The following is a 25,007-nucleotide window of genomic DNA, read 5'->3' on the forward strand; positions in this document are numbered from 1 at the left end:
AAGTGTGTGTTAAATGGATGGATGAATCAATGAATGAAGGAGTGAGCACCTGCCTGCCACAGGAGTCTTCTTTCATCACTCGTGTCTTCTTGGAGCCTCCTCTAGCTTTGCAGGAAGGAGCAGATCTGGGGCATGACTCTTGGAGTCCTGTCCAGGAGAGGAATACTGAGTGAGCAAAGGCTGTGAACCCTACGTATCCTCCTCCCATCCCCTCACACACCTCCAGAGGGCACTGAGAGTTTCTGCTTGGTTTGTTTCTCGTCTTTCCCGTCATCTTTAATAGCATTCAACTGAAACATCACCTGCATTCATTACCTCTCCCTTTTCTACTCTTCTCGTCTTTCCCATCATCTTTAATAGCATTCAAGTGAAACATCACCTGCATTCATTACCTCTCCCTTTTCTACACTAAACCCTTGAATAAAGCAAGTAGGACAGAAATCAATACAGCTAATCATAACAGCCAACTATCTCTCTATAATATATATATTTTTTGGCCTTTCTGCACAGCATGCGGGATCTTAGTTCCCAGACCAGGGATCTTAGTTCCCTGACCAGGGAAACTGTTCCCCCTGCAGTGGAGGTGCGGAATCTTAACCACTGGACCACCAGGGAAGCTCAACTCTTTTTCTTTTTTTTTTTAAATTTATTTATGTTTTGGCTTCTTTGGGTCTTCGTTGCTGCGTGCGGGCTTTAGTTGCGGCGAGTGGGGGCTACTCTTTGTTGTGGTGTGCGGACTTCTCATTGCAGGGGCTTCTCTTGTTGTGGAGCATGGGCTCTAGGCGCCCGGGCCTCAATAGTTGTGGCGTGTGGGCTTCAGTAGTTGTGGCTTGCGGGCTCTGGAGCGCAGGCTCAGTAGTTGTGGCACACAGGCTCAGCTGCTCCACGGCATGTGGGATCTTCCCAGACCAGGGCTTGAACAGGTGTCCCCTGCATTGGCAGGCGGATTCTTAACCACTGTGCCACCAGAGAAGTCCCTGAACAGCCAACTTTTATACAGTGTCTACAATGTGCTAGTCTCTGTCTCAAATTTCCTATTTAATTAATTTAATACTTTAAAAGGTAGGTGTATATTTTATCATGCCATTATGCAAGTGAGGAAAGTGAGTTAACAGAGAGGTTTAGTAACTTGCCTAGGGCCACCCATCTGGTAAGCAGTTCAGCTGAGATTTGAACCAGGAAGTCCATGCTAAGAGCCCATGCACTGAAACACTATACCTTTTCTTTGGCATGTACGATACATGTGTGTGTTAACTTCATTGAAACAGAACATAAAACACAGTCAAGTGCACACATCAAGTGTGTGACTCAGTGAATTTTCACAAAGTGAGCACACCTGTGTAATAGCAACCCCCCCAAAGAACAGAACACTACCAGCCCCCCCCCAGGAGATCCCAACATACCCCCCCCCAGTCTCTACCCCTTCCCCACCAAGGGAAACACTCTCCTGAATTCTCTCACCTCTCTCCTGGGGGTTTCTTCCTTGTCTGTCTATTTTAATCACACTGTATTTCAAGTATCATGGGGTCTGCTGCTAAAGTTAAAAATATTCTATTTTGCAGGAGTGGAAGTGAGGGTGGTGGAGGGAACACATTCCCTAGATAAGAGAAATGACTGACGGTGGGAAAGTTAGGGGCAGTTCTCCATCTCCCCTCATTCTCTTTGCCAGTAACTGTGAGGCTCTGCTCTTTTCTCCATCCTTCTCTCCCAGGACTACATCTCCCAGCAGGCTGTGCTCTGACAGCTCTCGGATTTAAATAGGATTCTGGGCTACGCTTAGAGCCAGGCTGTTGCTGAACACCCAGGAGCGAGAGGAGCTGGAGGAAAGAGAAGCAGCAAGAAGCAGCCAAGAGTTGGAGCCAGACCAGGTGGAGCCCGAGCCAGAGTTGGAGTCAAAGTTGCTCTTGGTAAAGCAGCAGCAACTAAAGAAGTTGAAAAGATGCTGGTTTTCTTGGGACTGCTCACCTCCTTCCTTTCTTTCCTGTATGTGACAGCTCCATCCATCAGGTTTGTCTTAATTCAGTAACTCATTCAATAGTTTACAAAGCCCTGAATTGGGAGACACGGAGCTTGTAAGAAGATGAGTTCTTAGCTGCTGAAGGAAGAGAAAGGGATGGAGGCCAAGGGAGAGAAAGTCAGGCAGGAAAAGCAGGAAGGAAGGAGGTAGTTATGAATATTGTGGTGGGAAACGAGAAGGAAGCACCTGGGGCTGGGAGAGGAGGGGCGGGTTTGAATTCTGATGCTAGTGGATGACTCTGTTAAGTAGCTTGACAGACATCTTATGGGGGAGTCCTTGCTCTTTCACTCCATTCCCTTGGGTTCCTCTGAAGGTCTCCCTTTCTTCACCGTCCCTAGTCAAGGTGGCCCTGCTGCATTACGGTGGGTGGTCATTGCCGAGGGACTCAGTTGTTAAGTACCAGGCATCTGGGGAAGGGAACACACTCTCTTCCCTTTGAGACTATCCTCAACTAACGTTTTGGGTTGGCTCTTTTGCTGTGGAAGATTTCTGGAGATGTCAAAGAAATGTGTGTTATGAGTAGAGAACTTTTAAATTGTTGATGATAAAGAAGGTTAAATGGACATATCAGAGACAGAGTGTTGCTCTAGGTCCCGTCATAGAAAGCTGGGTTTGGGTTCCAGTTTTGCCACCATTAGCAAGTGACTTGAACTTCTCTGAGCCTCAGCTTTCTCCACTGTAATGTGGGGATAATAACAGAGTGGTTGAGGGAATTAAATTCCCTTGGAAAATGCCTAGCCTAGTGCTTGGCAGTTGGATGATGCTCAGGTGATGTTAGCTTTACTTCCTCCCGTCCTATTTTTGGGAACTTATCAAGTCAACCCTATGTAAAAGGATGCTCTCTGCACAGAGGTCTGAACAAGGGAGGTTTTCTCTCTGTGCATGGATGGCGAGTATGAAATCTCTAGTGGGATGGCAGAATATTCTGGCTCTCTAAAACTGGAGAGGCAGCCCAAGAGCCATATTTCTATATGGGACCCTGGAGGTGCTGTTCATCAGTTACTCACCATTGATGCTTATTGAAGGTGAAGGGTCAGGACCACTGATTCCACTAATGCCCATCCCCCTCGTGTTTTAAGGGCAGGATAGAGAAGGAAGATGACCTCTGGGAACCTCTAGAGATAGGAGCGAGGTATCTTTGTTGTTTAACAAGGAACCATTGGCCCTGGCTCAAGAGAACTTATTCTATTTGCCCACATGATCATTTGTAGCTTCCCTGCACGTGACCTCCCAAGCTGAGCTGATAAGCAGGAGACTGCCTTGCCCACTGGGGAGACGCTGTCTGCTGAAGATTAGCTTCTTTAAGTCTCCTGACAGCAACAAAAAGAAATCCCTCTTTGAGGCTGGGTGGATTTTATGTATCTCAGTCTGGGATTGGAAAGGATGGTGCATAAATGTTTTGTTTCTCTTGCCTGTAGGAAGTTCTTTGCTGGTGGGGTCTGTGGAACAAACGTGCAGCTTCCCGGGAAGGTGGTGGTGATCACCGGTGCCAACACAGGCATCGGCAAGGAGACAGCCAGAGAGCTTGCTCGCAGAGGCAAGTCCTTCCTTTCCATTTCCACAGGGCAGCACCTCCTGTCTTTCTCACTAGGAACTCTACTCATGTTCCCTTATCTTTCCTCCTGGGCTTAGAAATTCTGGTCAGGAACTCAAGGAACCTGGGATTCAAGTCCAGCTGTGACACCAACTTACTCTGTGGCTTAAACTTTCCTTCCTTCCTGCTCCTTCCCTATTTATATAAAGTAAGGAAAACAATGATGTCCGTGTATAATATTGGTCAGGTCAGTTATTCTAAAAGGAGATCCCAAGCCATGTTAAATATCAGGGTGTAAAAACCAGGGTTCCCAGCCTGGGGTTACGCTGATAGCAAGGAGAATCTGGAAGCGGCAATTTAGCCACTCACTGCTTTAGGGATGGTGCGGGGAATGCTCTGTCCACCAGTCCCAAACTCACTTCCTAGACTCTTCTTCAGCCCAGGGTCTGAACACATTGCTGCCTGTTTGTTTTGGCCCCAGGAGCCCGAGTATACATTGCCTGCCGAGACGTACTGAAGGGGGAGTCTGCTGCCAGTGAAATCCGAGCTGATACAAAGAACTCCCAGGTGCTGGTACGGAAACTGGACCTAGCTGATACCAAATCCATCCGAGCCTTTGCTGAGGGCTTCCGGGCAGGTGAGGCCCTGGGGGTTAGAAAGGCAGGAAGCTGGGTGTGGGAGTGGCTGCTCCACCCTGGACCAGCTCTGACCTTTACATCAGACCCATCATGGATTCCACTGCACAGGTTCTGCCACACGAACCAGCAGGGCAGGGAATTGGCACGGGGATGGCGGGTGGACAGGCTGGGCAGGATCCTTGCCTCAGCAGTGGGAATGGTGGAGGTGACAGCTCCCTGCCTGGGCTTGTACCTTGCCATCGAGGTGTGGCCCTGATGCCACTCTCTTCTTTCATCCTGAGAATCAAACTTCTGTGGCCATAGGCACAAGAGGAAGTTGTGCTGCTGCCAATATTCTTCTGTATCTTGGAAAATGACCATCTTCTATCAAGGACTATGAAATCCATGAGGGACAGGAACCATGTCTGTCTTATTTTACCACTGTATGCCCAGTGCCCAGCCCAGCTCAGAGTCAGTACTAAGTACACATTTGCTGAATGAATGAATGGTGTCCAGGAAGATAACAGCAACTAAAATTAGAAACCCAGGACTTCCCTGGTGGCGCAGTGGTTAAGAATCCGCCTGCCAATTCAGGGGACACGGGTTCGAGCCCTGGTCCAGGAAGATCCCACATGCCGCGGAGCAACTAAGCCCGTGTGCCACAACTACTGAGCCTGTGCTCTAGAGCCCGCGAGCCACAGCTACTGAGCCCACGTGCCACAGCTACTGAAGCCTATGCACCTAGAGGCTGTGCTCCACAACAAGAGAAGCCACCACAATGAGAAGCCTGCACACCGCAATGAAGAGTAGCCCCTGCTCGCCACAACTAGAGAAAGCCCATGTGCAGCAACAAAGACCCAATGTGGCCAAAAATAAATAAATAAATAAATTTATATATAGATAAAAAATTAGAAACCCAATGACAGTGGCTACTGAATATCACTGAGATAGGTCCAAACGCAAGGAACAAACACTCAGGACTGGCAGCTACCTGACTCCTTGCTAACCACATGGTCTCCTTGGTTGTGCTCTTTAGAGGAAAAGCAGCTTCATATTCTGATCAACAATGCAGGAGTGATGATGTGCCCATATTCCAAGACAGCTGATGGCTTTGAAACCCACCTGGGAGTCAACCACCTGGGTGAGTATCTTAGAGTGAGTGAAAAGCGAGACATATGCCATCATGTTCTCTGTAGGGAGATGACCCTGGACCAGTGCTGAGGATCTCCACTGGTCCTCATAGAGACCAAGATTCTGCTAGACTGGAGGTATTGGTTTTTCTTTCACTATCTCTCTCCTAACCAGTACAAAAAAGAGAGCTTATCCTACTCATACCGTTAAGAAACCCCAAACATAGGAGATACCAGGAAGAAGAAGGTCCTTCTTGAATGGGACTGTGGTAATGCAAGACTTGCCAAGCAGGGTCAGGAGTGGGGGTGAAGTCCGTGTTTGGCTGGAGGGGGGGTCATATCTATAACTGAGGACCAAGCAAGCAAGGGTTGGTCCATCATGGAGGCAGACCTTGAGGACTTGAGGTATGAGAGAGGCTAGTGTTCAGAGCTCGAGGCAATGGCTCTAGTGAGGGAATCACAGAACAGGTTATTTTCCCTGACTATTCCAACCTTCCTTCTGTACATGCCCACAGTTGTGTGATCATAACCAGACGGGGGATGTCAGAAGCTAGCAGTTGCTCCTGACCGGGGCAAGGAAACAGGAACAAATAACAACAGATTATGTATATATTGCCTTACCTGGAGTCCAGCTCTGGCCCTTGCCTTGAGGACTCCACTAACTCAGACTGACTGACCATTAACACTGTTACTCATGGTATCAAAATGTTCACAACCAGAAGATAGTGAGCTAGTGATGAAGCCCTGTCATACATCAGCTCCCACACCCCGAGCCCAGGCTGCTGTTCCACTCTTCAATCTCCTCTGCTGGCTCTCCTCACAGGCCACTTCCTTCTCACCCACTTGCTCCTGGGGCAGCTGAAGGAGTCCGCTCCTGCACGGGTGGTGAACCTGTCATCAGTGGTCCACCATGCTGGCAAGATTCGCTTCCATGACCTCCAGGGTGAGAAGTCCTACAACCGAGGTTTTGCTTATTGCCACAGCAAGCTGGCCAATGTGCTCTTTACTCGTGAGCTGGCCAAGAGGCTCCAAGGTAAGTCTAGAGAAAGGGCCAGGGTTAAGAAGCAGGGGCTTCAGTCCAGATTAGAGGTTCACAGAAACTTCTGAAGTCAGGATGTCAAACGTGCACATTTCAGTGGCAGCTCTGTGCACTAAGGAAAATGAGGTTATAAAACTGAGTAAAAACAGAGTCCTTGCCCTTGGGAAGCTTAAAACTGGACAGAGGTCAGGAACCTATAAACCTTATGTGCTTTGTCACATCTTATTTCATATTTATCATCTCATCTGATTTTTCACAACAACCTCTTGCAACAGGCAGAGTAGGTATTGTTTTCACTATTTTATGGGTCCAAACTGAAGTCCAAAGAAGCGGCCGGCCCTAGATTATATGGCAAGTGAAGGAGTGAGGACTGGAAAGTGGGGACTCTGCTTTAAGCCAGGTGCTTCCTTTGCTGTGCCAGTTGCTGAGGTTTACAGGGTGAGCTGAGCTACAGAGCCGCCACTCACTGCCTGGAGTCAGGGTTTCAGATACTTGGGTCTGAGTTCTTGCTCTACCACATAGTAGCCACGTGTGTCTACAAACATGTCCCTTTAACCTCCCTTGACTTCTCCCCTCAACTGTAAAATGAGGTGAGGCCACTCTTGATCCTATGATTCTGTGCTGCCCTGGAGTTTTTGCTGAGCTTCTGACACTGACATCTGTGAATCTGGAGGACCATTTGCTACAGTGAGTAAGCCAGAGTTTGGGGAAAATGGTATTTACTATCAGAATGCAGAAAGTAGAAGAATAGGGTAATCATTTAAATGAATACTAATAATGACAACAATAATTGAGAGTTTGTGTGTGCTGTATACTATCTGTGTCTCAACTCATTGAATACACTATTCCTATGAGGTAGGTGCTATGATTTTTCCCCTCCCTACAAAAGAAGAGGTAGGCGCAGATATCTTGAGAAACTTGCCCGAGCAAGATATATTAATTCCGAGGCGAGCCAGGATTCAACTCCAGGCAATCTAGCTCAGAAGTCTATGCTCTTTACTCTACATCGAGGTTCAGACCTTGGCCCTGCAACCAGCCAGGTGTGACCTTGGGCAATTTACTTAACCTGTCTGTGATGAGAACTCGGTTTCCTCAGCTGTAAATGGGCTTCTTAATATTACCTACCTCATGAACCTCTTTGAGAGTCAAATGAGATAACACTTAAAACATGTAGCACAGCCCTTGTACGTAATAAGTACTAAAAACAGTGGAGGCGGCAGGGGTGTCTTGGGGGCATGTTAACTCTCATCATTTCCATCAACACTCCTCAATCTACACCTCATAAAATGTGCTTGCCCGGCAAATGCAATTCACAACAAGGTCCTAGCTTCCTACCTTCTAACAGGATTGCTGCCCCTAAGACCCTCCAATAGAAATTCCAAAGATACCATTTAAGCCAAAGATTAAGATGACACTAAAATAGAAGGATGTTCAACCAAGCATTCCTTTTGGAGCATAGAAGGCTGAGAAGGCTGTAGATCTTTCTGGATAAGATCAATTAATTACTCATGAGATTCTACCTGGCTAGAGGTGGTGTCTTCTGAACACTGGGGTTCTGTTTCCCAAGTCCTTTCTTCTCAATCGTGCATGTTGCTGCAGGAGATGAGCTGTCTCCACGGCCTCGGAGTGTGTCTCTGGTCTAACTGTGCCCTTTTTGCCCTAGGCACGGGGGTCACCACCTACGCAGTGCACCCAGGCATCGTCCGCTCCGAACTGGTCCGACACTCCTTCCTGCTGTGCCTGCTCTGGCAGCTCTTCTCCCCCTTCCTCAAGACGGCAAGGGAGGGGGCCCAGACCAGCCTGCACTGCGCCCTGGCTGAGGGCTTGGAGCCCCTGAGCGGCAAGTACTTCAGGTGCGCAGAGGCCGCATGCGTTCTCCCCATCACCTGTGTGTATGGTGAGGCAGGCATAAGACTCCCTGGGCTTTGCACCCCCAGTGGCCAAGTTTGTGCCTGATGGGGGAATCCAGGTTCACGTTGGGCCAGTAGACCAAATGCTGTTACTTTTCTAAGGAAACTTACATTTGAAACATGGCAAAAGCTGGTTTTATGGCTCTGTTTCAAACCTGTGTGCCACATTTCCAGGTAAGCCTTTGTAGAGCCTTTTTCTCTTCCTTGAAGCTTTTGGCTGACTTCCTTCATGAATTTTTAAATGACACATAGCACGAAACTCCAGGGCAAAGTCACCTGTCCCTAGTGTGAACTCTAGGGACACTTCTCCCAAAGCTGCGAAGACTGGCACTATCTGTTGGAACATAAAAATAGACATTTTGATGTTGAGGTTTATCACAAACTCAATGGGCAATCAGAGTCTGGGAATATAGGGAAGCCCAGGATTACATTTCTTCCCATTCCATGACTTGATCCAGCCCAGTCTGCTTTTCTGTCCCACTTTGTTCAAGATGGTTCACTGGTACACCATTTATTAAGGGAAGCATTGGAAATAGCCTCAGTGTCCAACAATTGGGGAATGGATAAATGATCATAGCTAATGTTGCTTGAGCTCTTACAACATGTTTGGCACTCTTCTAAGTTTTACGTGTATTAATTCATATAATCATCACAACTCTGAAAGGTAGATCGTATTATTGTCCCCATTTTACAGATGAAGAAACTGAGGCACAGAAAAATTAGCTTGCTCAGGGTCATATAATTTATAAGCGGTAGGCCTGGGATTTAAACCCAGGCAGCCTGGCTCTAGAGCCGTGCTGTTCAGTGTGGTTGCCACTAGCCATATATGGCTACCGAGCACTTGAGATATGGCTAGTCCAATCTGGGACATACTGTGCGTGTGAAATGTACAGCAGATTTTGAAGACATAGTGTGAAAAACAGAAATGTAAAATATCTCATTAATTTTTATATTGATTACATGCTGAAATAATTTGGCTATGTTGGGTTAAATAAAATATACTACTAAAATTAATTTCACCTATTTCTTTTCACTTTTTAAAAAAATACTTTAAAATTTCTATTGGGAAATTTAAAGTTACACATGTGGTTCACATTTGTAGTTCGCATCATATTTCTACTAGACAATGCCACCCTGGAGTCTGGGTGTTTAACACCCCTCCTTAATCATGTGATAAAATATAATACAGTCACTATATAAAAGTATTTTTGAATAATATTCAGTTAATGGGAAAATGTTAGTGATATAATATTATCAGAAAGAAATGAAATATAGAACTATATAATTATTCACTGTAAATGCATAGAAAACAGTCTGAAAGAATACACAGCAAACTACTACACAGTAGTAGTTACTTCCAGGGAGTTTGAGGAAGAGTCGGGGTGCGGGGGGCAGTGTGAAGGAGGATTTTAACCTTTTACTCTAGGTATTCCTTTATTATTTAAAAATAAATTTTAAAGATTATATATTAATTCATTACTTGTAAAATTAAAATTGTACATTTTTAACAAGAGAAAGGTATCCTCCCCAAACTAGGTACAGTATGATCCCAGTTTTTTTTAAATTAATTTTTAAAATTTATTTTTGGCTGTGTTGGGTCTTCATTGCTGTGCGTGGGCTTTCTCTAGTTGCAGCGAGAGGGGGTTACTCTTCGTTGTGGCACACAGGCTTAATTGCGGTGGCTTCTCTTGTTGCAGAGCACGGGATCTAGGTGTGTGAGCTTCAGTAGTTGTGGCTCACAGGCTCTAGAGCACAAGCTCAGTAGTTGTGGTGCATGGGCTTAGTTGCTCCGCGGCATGTGGGATCTTCCCGGACCAGGGCTGGAACCCGTGTCCCCTGCATTGGCAGGAGGATTCTTAAGCACTGTGCCATCAGGGAAGTCCAAAACTTCTATTTAAAGAAAAACACCATGACCAGTGTGCTCTGCCCCAGCCCCCCTCACCTGCTCACCCCAAAACAAAACAGGGGTGCTTAGTCGGGTTCATGGGACACAAGGGGTCTGTGGATAGAATTTAAGGGGTCTTCAAACCTGGATGGAAAGATAATTTCATCTTTAGTTTCACTAACCTCCATCTGAAATTTGCCATTTCCTTTGATTATGAATGTAGGAAGTGAACTGCAGTAGTAGTGATACCGGTGACTTTGTCCCCAAGAAAACTATAAATAATTTCATGTCACATTGCAATTGTTGCAGATACCTCAGGATGTCACTTCTCGCCAATACTTTGAAATCTGGTAGTGATTAGACCCAGTGCTAGCTCTTCTAATAGAACACATTACTATGCCACACATTGTTTTTAAAATATTTTATACCTTATATAAGATAGATAACCCTCAAGGACTTACTGTATAGCATGGGGAACTCTACTCAGTATTCTGTGATAACCTATATGAGCAAAGAATCTAAAAAAGAATGAATATATGTATATGTATAACTGAATCACTTTGAGGTACACCTGAAACTAACACAACATTGAAAATCAACTACACTCCAATAAAATTAAAATTTTTTAAAAGTCAGTGCAAAAAAGAAAAGGAAATATTTTAAAACTGCATTTCAATACAGTTAGTTTCTTTTTATCTGATGTATTTTATTACACATTTAGAAATATATTCTGAAGAAGAGGACATAAACTTTTCCAGACTGTCCATTTTCACTCCTGGATGTTCACCCCCTTTCTATGCCCTCCAGTGACTGCAAGAAGACTTGGGTGTCTCCAAGGGCCCGGAATAACAAAACGGCTGAGCGCTTGTGGAACGTCAGCTGTGAGCTGCTGGGAATCCAGTGGGAGTAGAGCTGGTGGAATAGGCACAGCTGTATGAGGCTCAGTCCACGCCATAAGGAAAGGGGACCGAGGAGAAGGCCCACCCTGCAGGATTGTCCTGACTGGCTGCTGTTGCGAATCCTGCCCTGCTCTGATACTCCTGACCCTTCTAGAAATCTTCGCACACCCAACCCTCTCGTGAGGCTGGCTCATGGCACGAGACAGTCACACCTACAGAGTATTCTGCTCCAAGACTTGCAGAGTCGGCCACCCTCTCGGACCAGGAGGACTGGGCAGATGCCAGGCTGGGCACAGGGATGGCAGAAGAACCTGGGAAATTGGGTCAATTTCCTTACCAAGACCAGCTAGCACGCCCAGCTGAGGTGACAGGAGCATCAACGTCACTTCTTTCCAGGGACTATAGACTCAAAAACTCTTGACTGATCTCTTTCCTCTTTGAAACATTAATCTGGAGTCTGGACCAACTCAGGAAAATCTTGGCTCAACCTTGGCCAATTTTAGTTCCGTCCTCTGAGCATCCTGGAGCAACGATGTAAAGCTGGACCTTCCTGTTTTCTTTTTCCAGTACTTTAAAAAAAATTAAAAACAGATTTTTTCAGCTTTACTGAGATATAATTAACGTATTGTGTAAGTTTGGACCGTCCCATTTTCAATGTAGATGGTTTCTTTTTCTAAAGAGTTCCCTTTTACCTCAATCTTTAGAGAAAATAAAGACTGCACATTCACCTTATTGCCTTATTTATTCTCTCAGGGTAGCAAGGGAGAAATGAAACCAAGTTGTTGTTTTTGTTTTGTTTTGTTTTGTTTTATTATTTATTTATTTATTTGGCTGCACCGGGTCTTTGTTGCTGCGTATGGGATCTTTGTTGTGGCGTGCAGGATCTTTAGTTGCAGCATGTGGGATCAAGTTCCTTCACTGGAGATCAAACCCGGGCCCCCTGCATTGGGGGCACAGAGTCTCAATCGCTGGACCACCAGGGAAGTCCCAAAACCAAGTTTAATGAGTACTATCTCACCCTACCCAGCCACCCATAACCTTCTTATAATATCTCCTCTGGGTGCAGAATAAGATGGTTCAGTTGAGTATTTTCTCCAGTTTCTTCCAGCTCTCACATTTGATTATCTAAGAAGTGATAGGAGTGACTTAAATTATACAGATGCTGAGCTTCACTATAGATTAAGCCCAGAGGTAGTAGAGGACTTCATTTAATTTGGTACACAGATGCAGAAAAACCAAGCTCTGATAAACCCTCTGCCTAAAATCATAGCTCTTTTCTCTTTTGGCCTCCCTGCTCTCCTCTGCTGTGGCCTTGGGTGACCTGTTTCTTGCCTTAAGTGCTGAAGTTCTCCAAGAAGAGCAGAGAGACATGCCAAATCTTTTAGCCAATTGACCCAAGAAGTTATGTTATTGCTTCCAGTTTGAAAGCATCCAAAGGGCATGTGGTGACAAAAATTCCCTTTCCTTCCATAGCAAGTAGACTTAAAAAACAAACAAAAAACCATTTTACTATGGAAATTTTCAAATAGATGAAAGTAAAGCAAATAGTATCATGAAAAACCCCACGTACCTACCTGTCACCCAGCTTCAACGTTGTTAACATTTTGTCAATCTTGTTTCATCTATTTCCCCCATAACATTTTTTGGGGGGTTGGGTAGATATTTTATTTTTAAAATTCATTTATTTTATTTTTGGCTGCGTTGGGTCTTCGTTGCTGTGCACAGGCTTTCTCTAGTTGCGGCGAGCAGGGGCTACTCTTCGCTGTGGTGCACGGACTTCTCATTGTGCGGCTTCTCTTGTTGCCGAGCACGGGCTCTAGGCGCGTGGGCTTCAGTAGTTGTGGCACAAGGGCTTAGTTGCTCCATGGCATGTGGGATTTTCCTAGACCAGGGCTGGAACCTGTGTCCCCTGCACTGGCTAGGCGGATTCTTAACCACTGTGCCACCAGGGAAGCCCAAATACAGTAATTTTAAACAAACGTTGCCAAAGGGGAAAGGGAAGGGGGAAGGACAAATTAGGAGTATGAAATTAACATATACAAACCACTATATATAAAATAGATAACAACAAGGATTTACTGAATAGCACAGGGAACTATATTCAATATCTTGTAATAACCTATACTGGAAAAGAATCTGAAGCTGTACACCTGAATCTTACACAACATTTTATTTATTTATTTTTAAATTTTTAAATAAATTTATTTATTTTATTTATTTATTTTTGGCTGCTTTGGTTCTTCGTTGCTGTGCGTGGGCTTCTCATTGCGGTGGCTTCTCTTGTTGCGGAGCATGGGCTCTAGGCGCGCAGGCTTCAGTAGTCGTGACACACGGGCTCAGCAGTTGTGGCTCATGGGCTCTAGAGCGCAGGCTCAGTAGTTGTGGCGCATGGGCTTAGTTGCTCTGTGGCATGTGGGATCTTCCCGGGCCAGGGCTTGAACTTGTGTCCCTTGCATTGGCAGGTGGATTCTTAACCACTGTGCCACCAGGGAAGCCCTAACACAACATTTTAAATCAACTGTAGTTTAATAAATAAAATTAAAAAACAAAAACAAATATAGTCATTTTTATCAAATTGGAATCTTCTCTCTCTAGAACATCTTTTTCAGAGAACAGAATGCTAACAACATTCAAAAGATTGTTCTTTAAAATATATGGAATCCTTAGAGTGTGTGTGTTTGGAATCCTTTGGGCTATTACATTTTATACTTTTTTGTTTGCCAGATTACTTGCTAGTATGATTGGCTTAATGAACTTTAAAATATATGGAATCCTTAGAGTGTGTGTGTTTGGAATCCTTTGGGCTATTACATTTTATACTTTTTTGTTTGCCAGATTACTTGCTAGTATGATTGACTTAATGAAGTTCATCCGATTCTTGACTTGTATCAAATATCTGAAGTCTGAAATTTGAAAAACCTCTTTGTATTTTTTCTAAGAGACTCAGAGAGCTTGGGGCCAATTGCTGGGGGCAGGGGGCTGATAGCCTCAGTCTGGAGTACAGGGGCTGGGGAATGGCAACTGATCAGGGCCTAGGACTCAGGACCAAGATAGTAGCTTGAATATAGAATCCTCAGAGTCTGTGAATGCTTGAAGGGGCCCATCTAATTTGGGGAGGCAGATGAAAGCAATCTGAGTGGGAATCTGACATCCAAGAGGGAAGGACAGCCTAATGGCCTTAGGAACTTTGTAAGATGATGGCTGACCTTAAGGTCATGGTGTTTGGTGGAGAAATACTTCCTCTTGAGTTTTAGGGCAGGGGTTGGGGAAGATGGCGTTCCCTGCGTTATCACCTAACCCTGGTCTCTGGAAAACACAGAAATTGCCCCAATTCTGCTTCCCTAGTCCTAACTTCCATACTGTAGATTCCCTCACTTCCTGAAGAATGACTCTACTTGAAACATGCCTCCTTTCCTGCCATCCTAGGCAAGTGGCATAGCTTAACCAGTTCAAGGAGGTACAGGCTGGAGGTGGTTACTCCTGACCACAATGCTATGCTGCTTCTCATTGAAAGAAGTCTGTGAAATATTATTTGGCCAAGGAAAATATTTTAAATTGGAAGTTTTCTCTCCTATCAAATTTTCGGATGCGTTTATACCTAACAGCAGTGATGCCAACTATGGGAGAGCTGAGAAGCAAAGAATGCAAAAAAACAGAAAACAAAACAAAACAAACAAAAAAGCCCAAAGAGGTGTGGGTATTGACTTCACATTTTGTTGGTATTTTCGGGCTATCAAGCAATCATTGTTTCCCTTTCTCCCTTGTTCAGATTCCGGACTCCGTCACTGCTCGTGGCCTCCGGGTGCTCCCATGAGACAGCCTCCCTCAGCACTACTCCCCTTTTGGAATCCTCTCATGCGCAGGCTTCATCTTGCTTCTGTGTAGCTCCCTGCCCAGCACCAAAAATGTTGTCTCATATGTTCAGCCTGGGCAAGGAATAAGTACCAGCCTTGGCCTCTTGCTATGTTTCCTGAAGAGACTTGCCCCAAGGTCACCACCACACAAGGGAAAGGCCTTGGCTCAGCACAGACAAGGCTGGGAATCCAGCGGCTGAGTCACCCTTCCACTTTCCCATCTCTGCTCCCTAGATTCTCCCATGAACACAGAGCCATCTGCCTTCTAGTCTGTGTGTGCTATAAATATGGCTTCCAGGCTTCCTGGCTTCCTGGAAGAGTGCTCCTTACAATACCGGAGACAAAATCATGGATGAAGGCCCAGGAATGACAGTCACCGTGGATTTCTCTGCTCCTGGGTGTCTCTCCAGCTGCCCCAGGTCACTGCCTTCACTATTCCTGGTTTCTGTTATACTTTGAGACTCTCAGCCAGCCTAGCCCAGGTGAGGAAAATCTTTCCCTTTGGCTCCACTGAGATTGGCTTACATTTCTTAAAAGTAAAACTTGTCTGGGAAACTAAAGGGAAAGGAAATCAAAGAGACATATGAAAATTGAGAAGCAAACAGTTCCAGACCACGGATTACCTAAGCGATGACTAGCTGCCGCAGATGACCTTAGCTGGCACTTGGTCCTTGTCCAGTTCAAGTCTGTGCTATGTGTCACCATGCCTTCAAGCCCTGGAGGATCTACCTTGTGTGTTTGGCCTCTTTTACAAGACAGACACCCACTTTGAGCATCTTAGGCCAAAAAAAAACATGGAATATTTTGCTCATAAATTCAAAGACGGGTTGAAACTGAGAAGTGGGAAAGGGCAGGGATAGATCTCAGAAGTAACTAGAACTCAAGAATCAAGATTCCTATATATGTGCCTTTCTCTGGATGTGGGCTTCATTTCAGAGTAAGTGGCAAAACACTCGGCTGTTGAAAACTCTCAAGCTTTACACCTTGCGGTTTTTACCATTGAAGAGGCACTGCAGCTATTTTCTATTTTTAGTATTTAAAGAATCTCAGGTTTGGCTTGGGTCTGATGCTCACTAGGAAGCATTCAGCTATGGTGGGGGGGGGGAAGAGTCATGTAAGAATGTGACAGCTGTAGAGGTCGCATTTCAAATCAGGGAGAAAAGAGTAGACTGTTCAATAAATGATGTTGAACAAATAGCTATCCAGGGACTTCCCTGGTGGTGCAGTGATTAAGAATCCGCCTGCCAATGCAGGGGACATGGGTTCGAGCCCCAGTCCGGGAAGATCCCACTTGCCATGGAGCAACTAAGCCCGTGCACCATAACTACTGAGCCTGCGCTCTAGAACCCGCAAGCCACAACTACTGAGCCCACGTACCACAACTGCTGAAGCCTGCGTGCCTAGAGTCCATGCTCCGCAACAAGAGAAGCCACCGTGATGAGAAGCCTGCGCATCACAATGAAGAGTAGCTCCCACTCACTGCAACTAGAGAAAGCCCACATGCAGCAATGAAGACCCAATGCAGCCAAAAAAAAAAAAAAAAAAACCTAAAAGTATTAGAAGAAAATATAGGAGTATATATTTTTTTTTTTTTAATTTTATTTATTTATTTATGGCTGTGTTGGCTCTTCGTTGCTGTGTGAGGGCTTTCTCTAGCTGCGGCAAGTGGGGGCCACTCTTCATCGCGGTGCGCAGGCCTCTCACTATCGCGGCCTCTCTTGTTGCGGAGCACAGGCTCCAGACGTGCAGGCTCAGTAATTGTGGCTCACGGGGCTAGTTGCTCCGCGGCATGTGGGATCTTCCCAGACCAGGGCTCGAACCCGTGTCCCCTGCATTGGCAGGCAGATTCTCAACCACTGCGCCACCAGGGAAGCCCTATAGGAGTATATCTTTAAGATCTTAGAAGAGGGAAGGTCTTTTTGAGATATGAAAAGCAAAAAGCATACAGGAAAAGAGGGATACAACTAAAAAACACACCAAAAATTAAGTTAAAAGTCATGATGTTGATGGGTATTCTTGTAATTCAGGTCAGGTATCCTGGGAAATAGACTCTGAGATGGACATTTGCACACAGGGAGTTTGTGGGGAGTTCTCTTGGGATCAATACCTACGAGGGAGTGATGGAAGTAGGACTGGGCAAAGGGCAAAGTGGAACTGTGGTGCAGTCTCACGAAGGCTTAGACGATCCTGATCCCACAGGGAGCTCTGGAACTGAGTTGTCCTGAATTGAGGAAAGGAGGTTGACTTTTATTCCCCACACTGACCAGTCAGTGGATGTGGGCAGCTTCCAGGAAGGGGGCATGACCTGGGTGAAGGCAAGTTCTAGAGAGAGACTCAGCTGTGAGCTGTGAGCTACCTACGTTCCCAGCTTCTGGGGGAATGGGTGTATCGTTTCTGAAATGAATAAGATGGTTGGCACCCCACAGCATCTGTTACGCTGATACATAGATCAGAAAAAAGAGTAGTAATCATATTATATAAAGAACTTTTACCTCTCAATAAGAAAAAGACATAGTACCCAACAGAGCACTTTGCAGAAGATATAAACAGGAAATTTGCAGAAGAAATAAAAATGGTCAATACACCTTAGTAATGATCAGGGAACTACAAATCAAAACAAGATGTAATTTTTTAATGATCAGATTGTGAAAAATTAGAGAGCTTAACAAATTTTGGCAAAAGTCTAGAAAATAGATATTTTTATATACTGCTGGTATGAGTGGAAGAAATGGTGATGCCAATTCTACCCAGAGATCTACTTCTCAATATCTGCAATAACATTACTACCTGTGTGTAAGGAGGCATTGCTTGTACTAGAAAAGCAATGGAAACAACCTAAAAGTCCATCAATTGGAGAAAACTAAATAATCTTTGGTATAATCACACAATGAAGTAGTACATTTGTATTTGGGGTAATTAGTCCAAAAAGATGATTATACACACACACACACATATTTATATAAATTGATGAGTTGCAGAATGATGAATATGTGCAGGTGATAAGATTTATATTTAAAAATTACACACATCTAACATGATACCATATATTTTCTATGGGTACATATATAAGTATGTAACAGTACAGAAAAAGGTCAAAAACTATATACAATGAACACACAAGAGAGGTTGCCCTTGAGAAGAATTATGGGAAATAATATTTCAATTAAAAAAAGAATATTTTCATATTTTACTTGGAAATTAAAAATTAGTAGTTTCAGCAGATGCTGTTGGCTACCACTGTCACCATGGCCCTGATTAACCTATTGCAGTGTACTCAACCCTAGCTGTATTTTAAAATATATAAAATGCCTTGGGACTTCCCTGGTGGCACAGTGGTTGAGAATCCACCTGCCAATGCAGGGGACACGGGTTCCAGCCCTGGCCCGGGAAGATCCCACATGCCGTGGAGCAACTAAGCCCGTGCGCCACAACTACTGAACCTGAGTGCCACAACTACTGAAGCCCGCGTGCCTAGAGCCCAAGCTCTGCAACAAGAGAATCCACCACAATGAGAAGCCCACACACTGTGCTGAAGAGTAGACCCCACTTGCAGTAACTACAGAAAGCCCGCACGCAGCAATGAAGACCCAACAACGAAGACCCAATGCAGCCAAAAATAAATAAATAAATAAATTTATTTAAAAAAAAATATATATATAAAATGCCAATGCCTAGGTCTTACCTCAGATTCATGTTCTGTTCTTGGGCAAAGTTTTGGAAAGTTCTGGATGATTTTAATGTGCAGCTGGGCCTGTGAACTGCTGATCCAAGACAATCATGGTGGGCATATTTCCCTTGCAAGTGATTGGTTATGGAAAAAGCATGTGCCTCAATCATGGGGTATGGAAGCTTCTGGGAGAGGGCTTCCTCATTGACTAAAAAGTGAGACACAGGAAGAAATTTTCTGTCTTCTTCTGTTGGACATTGTCATGGCTGAATATGACATCTGAATCTACCACAATTATCTTGAGTCATGAGTGGAGCTGAGCTGGCCCAAAGACCAAACTCACATGCTGAAGATGGTAGAGGGAAAGATAGAAATAACCTGGGTCGCTGACGATAAAGCAGTGAGTCACCGAATTAGCCAAGACTGGATTGCCCTCCCTTAAGACTTGTTACATAACACGATACATGGTCCTTATTGTTGAAGTCTATGTCCTAACTGACACAATAGTATTATGTTGAGCCATATAAAATTGCTGATATCTTACCATTTTTTAAACCTACTTTTTTCCATCATCACTGTGGATCCAAGGCAGATGTCTTCCTGACCTACTTTCATCACCTTCAATTTCCTTATCTGTTTCATTATATTTTTCTCCACCCCAAAGATCTGTCATCTTTCATTAATTTCAGTATCCACAGTGATAACTGATCTAACATCCTAGTACAGAGTCTTAATAGCTCTGCTATTCATTCACAGGTATTCATCCAAATTTTAATCTATATGTACAATCTATTTTTTCTACATATGGATATATGATATCTCTTAGCCAAAACAATCAGCTGAGAAGATCAGAAAACATGTTGTACAACTTGTTCTGATAGAAGGTAGATTAACCGCTGTAACAAACAATGCTAAATTTTAGTGGCTTAATGCAAAAAAGTTTATTTCTTGCTCTTGTCATAGTTCAATGGAGGGAGCGGAGTGGGAAGGTAGCTCTGCTTCGCATGGCTTTCAGCTCAATAAAATCACGGATTACGTGGTTTTAATCACCCAATATTTTGTGTTCTAATGGCAGTAGTTATGTAACTAAAGGACTAAAAAAAATACAAAATGTACTTGTATTCAAAGTATATGCAATTTAAATATATTTTCATAAAAATGTAAATTAAAGAAATAAAAAAATTTTTTTAATGTATTTATTTTTCTTCTAAAATATTTAAATTATCTATCAAAATTAAAAGGCAAAATATAAAACATTATAGAGATGAATATCAACATTTTAAATCAAAATTATTTAAATAAACTAATTTTTTTAGTTTTAAAAATTTTAATTATCTCTATGAATTTTTATAAAAATAAAACTATTCATGATTCTAGTGTTCAATGTCCCTTTTAACCGCCAATGTAAACAATGGATATCATACTTCATGCGTGTTTCCTCTACACCTACATGTCTATCAATTTAAAAGTAATATAAATTAATTATTTTGTAGCCTCCATTATACGTGTTGCAAACGCACACATATTGAAATATGGAGAGACAAGAAAATAGACACTCAGCACTACGACGTGAAAATGATGCTCATTTTAATGCAACTCTCCATTACGATCATGCTGGGAAAGAATTTCACAAGTTAATTAATTGTCTTTTCCCCAACTGCTTCCTCTCTTCAAATTCTGCCTGCACTCAGAAACAGCAGCACAATCTACACACCTTGAGAGCATTTGGATGCAGTCAAGGTGTGTTCCCCTGGGGCTTAAACAATGTTAGTCATGGGAGCCGATGTCCAGGGTATCAGGTTGTATTATGTCAGAACTGAGCACCAGAGCCTAAGTAAAAGAGATCTCCACATATTCTAAAATATATTTACTATTCTCTAGCACTAGTATTTGAAAGTGTCCTGCACGTCCACTCAGACTCAGTTCCCTGATCTCCTCAACACTGGCCTTTTCCTCCACCCCTCCTCATCTCCCATTCCCATGACAAGGACCACACCCGGGCACTTTGTCATCACATGAACTTGCTGCTTCTCAGATATCTTAACTTCCAACATCCCACTCCAACCACAACCTTCTGCTCCCCCAGTTTTCTCTCTTGTCAATTCCCTGTGCCATTATCATCCTATCTAGCAAAGACTAGAAGAATCCAACTCTCTGATTTCTACATGCCAAGAGTGCTGCTGGAGAAAATCACTCAACCTGGCAGACTGGAGCCACTATCAATCACTGGTCCTTAGTGTCAACTGGGCTTTCAGTGCTGCCTGATCACCTGTTCTTCCACAGTCAAGGATGGATCCAAGGAAGCTTATACAATTCATGGGATCATCTTTAAAAGAGTAATACACAATTACAGTTACAAAATTAGGTACAAAATTGGACTTTGATTTAGAATGAAGAAACCCATCACCCCCAACCAAAAGTAATTAGAGCCGTGGGAATTTAAGATCTTCTGAGATCTCTTTAGGTAATTTGACAGCAATGCTTGCATAAAAATGCCTTCAGAAAGCAACTTGGCTTCCCCCCCCCCCGACCTAGAATACAACTTCCAGCAACTCCCTTAACGCACAGGGGCCCAAGTAAGCTTCAAAAACTTCATAGTGAAAATGCCTCTTAGGTTACAATATGGAGAGGTTCACGTCCTCTCCATATTCTCAAGCCACTCCACCCAACAGCTCCCTTGAACTATTAACAGTTGATTTCTCCTCTGATTTCATGGAGAACTGGGAAGCCATCAGTCTTAACTCCCTCAACTTTCTGCTACAAAACCAGCAAACTTGTCTATATCCCACTCATATTTTCTTCCTTGCCTCTTTCCACAGTGGAAGAGGTGTCACTCCATCCATGAAGATTGTTAAATCTTCATGTTGAGAATTTCTCTTAACATTTGTCTCCTTCTTTCATCAAAGATGAAGTTCATGTTTCTATTTGTTGCCCTCCTTGGCTCTTTGGGGGTGGTTTACAAGTAGAGCCATATGGAACCTAGAGACCCACACTTGCTCCCTTGGCTTCTGTGACCTGTATTTTTCTGGTTCTCCTCCTCCTTCTGGGACTTCTTTGCAGGTTCTTCTTCCTCTACTTGCCCCTTAAATTGTAGATACCCTCACGCCACCATTAGATCATTCATTTATTTAAAAAAACACACACACTTTGTGCCAGGATTGTTGCAAGCATGGGCGGTAGGAAGTGAGCCAGAGAGATCCTGTTTCGGCCCTCACTACAAGGACATGTGGCAGAAATGCCCATGCTAGTCTGGGATGGAGGGAAGAGATCTAAGGAGACGTCCTAAACCAAGTAGCATACGCTTAACAAGACTTGTTCACTAGGTGAAGAGAAGGTAAAAAGTGGTCCAGGCAGCAGGCTCAGAGGGGGCAAAGCATATATCACATCTGAGAAGCTGAAAGAAGGGAGTTGGGGGTGGAAGGTGAGAAATGAGAGGTAGGTAGGGATCCAGTAAGGAGGGGCCTTATGAGCCCTGGTGAGAATTTGGATTTTATTATTTTATTATATACATATATTTTTGGCCACACCACATGGCATGCAGGATCTTCCCTGACCAAGGATGGAACCCACGCCCCCTGTGTTGGGAGCTTGGAGTCTTAACCACTGGACTGCCAAGGAAGTCCGAATTTGGACTTTATTTTGAGGGCTACAGGAAGCCTCAACTACTACCCAAACTTGGTAACATCTCTGCTTCTACTTTTCCCCCTGACTAACCTGTGCTCCATTCTGGAGCCAAAGTGACCTTAAAATTTGTCGCGTCACGTCACTCTCTTGCTTAGAACATTTTGGTGTCCTTCTATTATCCAATGGGTTAAATCCCAAACTCCTTAACAAGCTTACGAGACCCTACATGACCTGGTCACAGCACGCTGACCAGGCTCCAGCCTGATGCGATTTCTTTGATTTCTCTCAGTTAGATACTCTGTTGTCTCTGGACCCCTTTCTCCCGCTACTTGTATCCTGAGCATCATGTCTGCTGGGAAGCCTTCATTGGCCTCCCTCCAGTCTGTATTCAGTACTCCTTCCATGAGCTCTCATTTACACCCTGGACATCCTCTCAATATTTAATATATGAGACAATAGCAAGTGACCGGGCATCTTCTATGACTCTGTAAACTCCAGCATACAGCTCACAATATAACCTTAATATTTGTTGAATAAATAAGTGAACAAAAAATAAAATAGGGGATGTAGTCAATGTCTTCTATGATCACTTCTAGCTCTAAAAAGTACATAGTTCTTTGTAGGTGCTGTCTGATGCAGGTGACTTAGGAACAGTTCAATAATTTACTTTTAAAAAGATAGTGGGAGTCAAATTTCTATTCATTGAGTTCCTATTTCCATTAAACTGGAGTAACTACTATATTGGATTTTTTCCCTCAGCTCAAAGGTTCTTAAAATATCAACACAGAAATGAAAAGAATCTTCTCAGCTTTTCTTTAAATATGTTCAATCTTGCCCATTTTCCCTACAAGCAAAGAATGTTTTTCTCTCTAAGGAAATGACTTCTATACTGGTAGTTTCCTTAAATGAACTATTTCCATTAGTTCAATCCAATTAAAAAATTCAGCTAAAGTTTACTGACAGCCCATCATGTGCCAGGCTCAGTCCTGGGGATATAAATAAGGCATTTGAACTTATAGTCATTTGACCAGCTTACAGTCTGGAAAAAGACTCTTGAACAGATAACTTAAAAAATGTTTCACTTTCTCAACTATTTCTGGTTCAGGACATGCTATATTCTTTACAGTTTAATTCAAACATCTTAATTTACTAGTAGATAATGTGCAAGTAATTTGTGGGTGAACTCAAAGGTGAGCAAGAGATGATCCTTGCCTTTGAGGAGCTTATGGTCTATGAGGGAACAAAAGGACAAGTAAAAAAATGACTGTCAGGAAGGCAGAATAGGGGAGTTTTAAGAGACACAGAGGGTTAAAGGAGTAAGAGTCCACATCCATGGGGCGGGAGCAGAGAAGGAAGCAGGGAAGCAGAAAACAAAAATGTTCTCAGCAGAAGTGCCTTTTGAAAAGGGCCCTGAAGTACTGATAGAATTGATGTAGGCGCCTTATGTAAATGGAATCATATATTATTTGTCCTTTTGTATCTGGCTTATTTCACTTAGCATAATGAAAAGACAATTTTTATGTAATCAAATGTGTTGCTCATGAGTTTTTAAAATACACTGTAACAGGGCTTCCGTGGTGGCACAGTGACTAAGAATCCGCCTGCCAACGAAGGGGACACAGGTTCCAGCCCTGGTCTGGGAAGATTCCCACATGCCGCGGAGCAACTATGCCCATGCGCCACAACTACCGAGCCTGAGCTCTAGAGCCTTCAGGCCACAACTACTGAAGCCCGTGCGCCTAGAGCCCGTGCTCCACAAGAAAAGTCACTGCAGTGAGAAGCCCACGCACCGCAAGGAAGAGTAGCCCCTGCTCGCTGCAACTAGAGAAAGCCCGCGCGCAGCAACGAAGACCCAATGCAGCCAAAAAAATTAATTAAATAATAAATAAAATAAATAACTAAAATACACTGTAACAAAAATAAAAGGACCATCAAAACCTAGAAAAACATGTTTGCAACATATATGACACACAAAGGTCAAATGCATTACGGTGGTTACCAGGGGCTGGGGACAGTGGGGGGACGGATAGAGAGTGCTTAATGGGTACAGAATTTCAGTTTGGGAAGATGAAAAAGTTCTGGAGAGGGACAGTGGTGATGGTTGCACAACAATGTGAATGTATTTAATGCCACTGAACTGTACACTTAAAAATGGTTAAAATGGTAAATTTTTTTTGTTGTTGTTATGGGCATTTTAACCACAATAATGACAATTAAATGTTTCAAGGATCCTTGGGTTTGTATCTGCTTAGAAAGACTTCCCACGCCTGAAGATGATAGAGTTGTTTATTCTTCTAGAAGTATTGTTTGTTAATATGGAGTTGGTAGGAGAACCAACTTTTGCATAGGTGTTTGAGGTGAAGAAAAGAGGCTTCTGCAACAGTCAGGGGAGAAAGTGACAAGGACCTGAAGTAAGGTGATGCAGTGGAAGGGCCAGTGTCTTCCGACTGGGAAAGTAGGATGAAAGGATTTGGCTTTCAACTGGATATATGCATGGAAGGTACTTGAATGTTTGTTGATCGAGAAGGGAACAGAAAGTCAATACAGAGAACACCTGAGGTTTCTAACCCAGGCAGCATGCACAATAGTAATAATAACATTAATTGATTGATACTAATATTCACTGACACAGGAAGATTAGGTTTGTGGGTGGAATAGGATGTGTTCCATTTTGGACATGCTACTATTTTTAGAGGCAGGCAGGTCAGCCGTCTGGGTGAGTTCCAGAAAGCAATCAAAAGGTGGATCTGCTGTGGAAAAACATTAAGGGGGAGAAATTTGACTTGGAACTCAGCCAATCAAGATGATTGCTGAAGTTATGGGATTGTATG

At 43.7% G+C, this 25,007-nt stretch overlaps 1 protein-coding gene across 2 annotated transcripts; it reads left to right on the forward strand.

Annotated features, from left to right (window-relative positions):
- Positions 1 to 1,714: 1,714 nt before the first annotated feature.
- RDH12 (retinol dehydrogenase 12) lies at positions 1,715 to 11,763 on the forward strand. Of its 2 annotated transcripts, none has more exons than XM_004262152.2 (7): positions 1,715 to 2,007; positions 3,436 to 3,554; positions 4,033 to 4,188; positions 5,205 to 5,309; positions 6,122 to 6,331; positions 8,001 to 8,190; positions 10,940 to 11,763. In XM_004262152.2, the coding sequence occupies exons 1-7, from the start codon at positions 1,940 to 1,942 to the stop codon at positions 11,040 to 11,042; spliced, it is 951 nt and encodes a 316-aa protein (XP_004262200.1). In that variant the 5' UTR covers positions 1,715 to 1,939; the 3' UTR covers positions 11,043 to 11,763. The 2 variants fall into 2 exon arrangements, with proteins under 2 accessions (XP_004262200.1, XP_033287265.1); XM_033431374.2 differs by having other exon boundaries at positions 1,777 to 2,007; positions 10,854 to 11,763.
- Positions 11,764 to 25,007: the final 13,244 nt, after the last annotated feature.

The sequence above is a fragment of the Orcinus orca genome, chromosome 2 (assembly GCF_937001465.1).
Source record: "Orcinus orca chromosome 2, mOrcOrc1.1, whole genome shotgun sequence".
NCBI lineage: Eukaryota > Metazoa > Chordata > Mammalia > Artiodactyla > Delphinidae > Orcinus > Orcinus orca.

What these genes read in the sequence shown, in the direction of transcription:
- RDH12 (XM_004262152.2), top strand. Translation starts at nt 1,940, where the DNA reads ATGCTGGTTTTCTTGGGACTGCTCACCTCCTTCCTTTCTTTCCTGTAT. An exon ending in GTGACAGCTCCATCCATCAG is followed by an intron (nt 2,008 to 3,435) that starts GTTTGTCTTAAT and finishes TCTTGCCTGTAG; the next exon opens with GAAGTTCTTTGCTGGTGGGG. An exon ending in CTGAGCGGCAAGTACTTCAG is followed by an intron (nt 8,191 to 10,939) that starts GTGCGCAGAGGC and finishes TATGCCCTCCAG; the next exon opens with TGACTGCAAGAAGACTTGGG.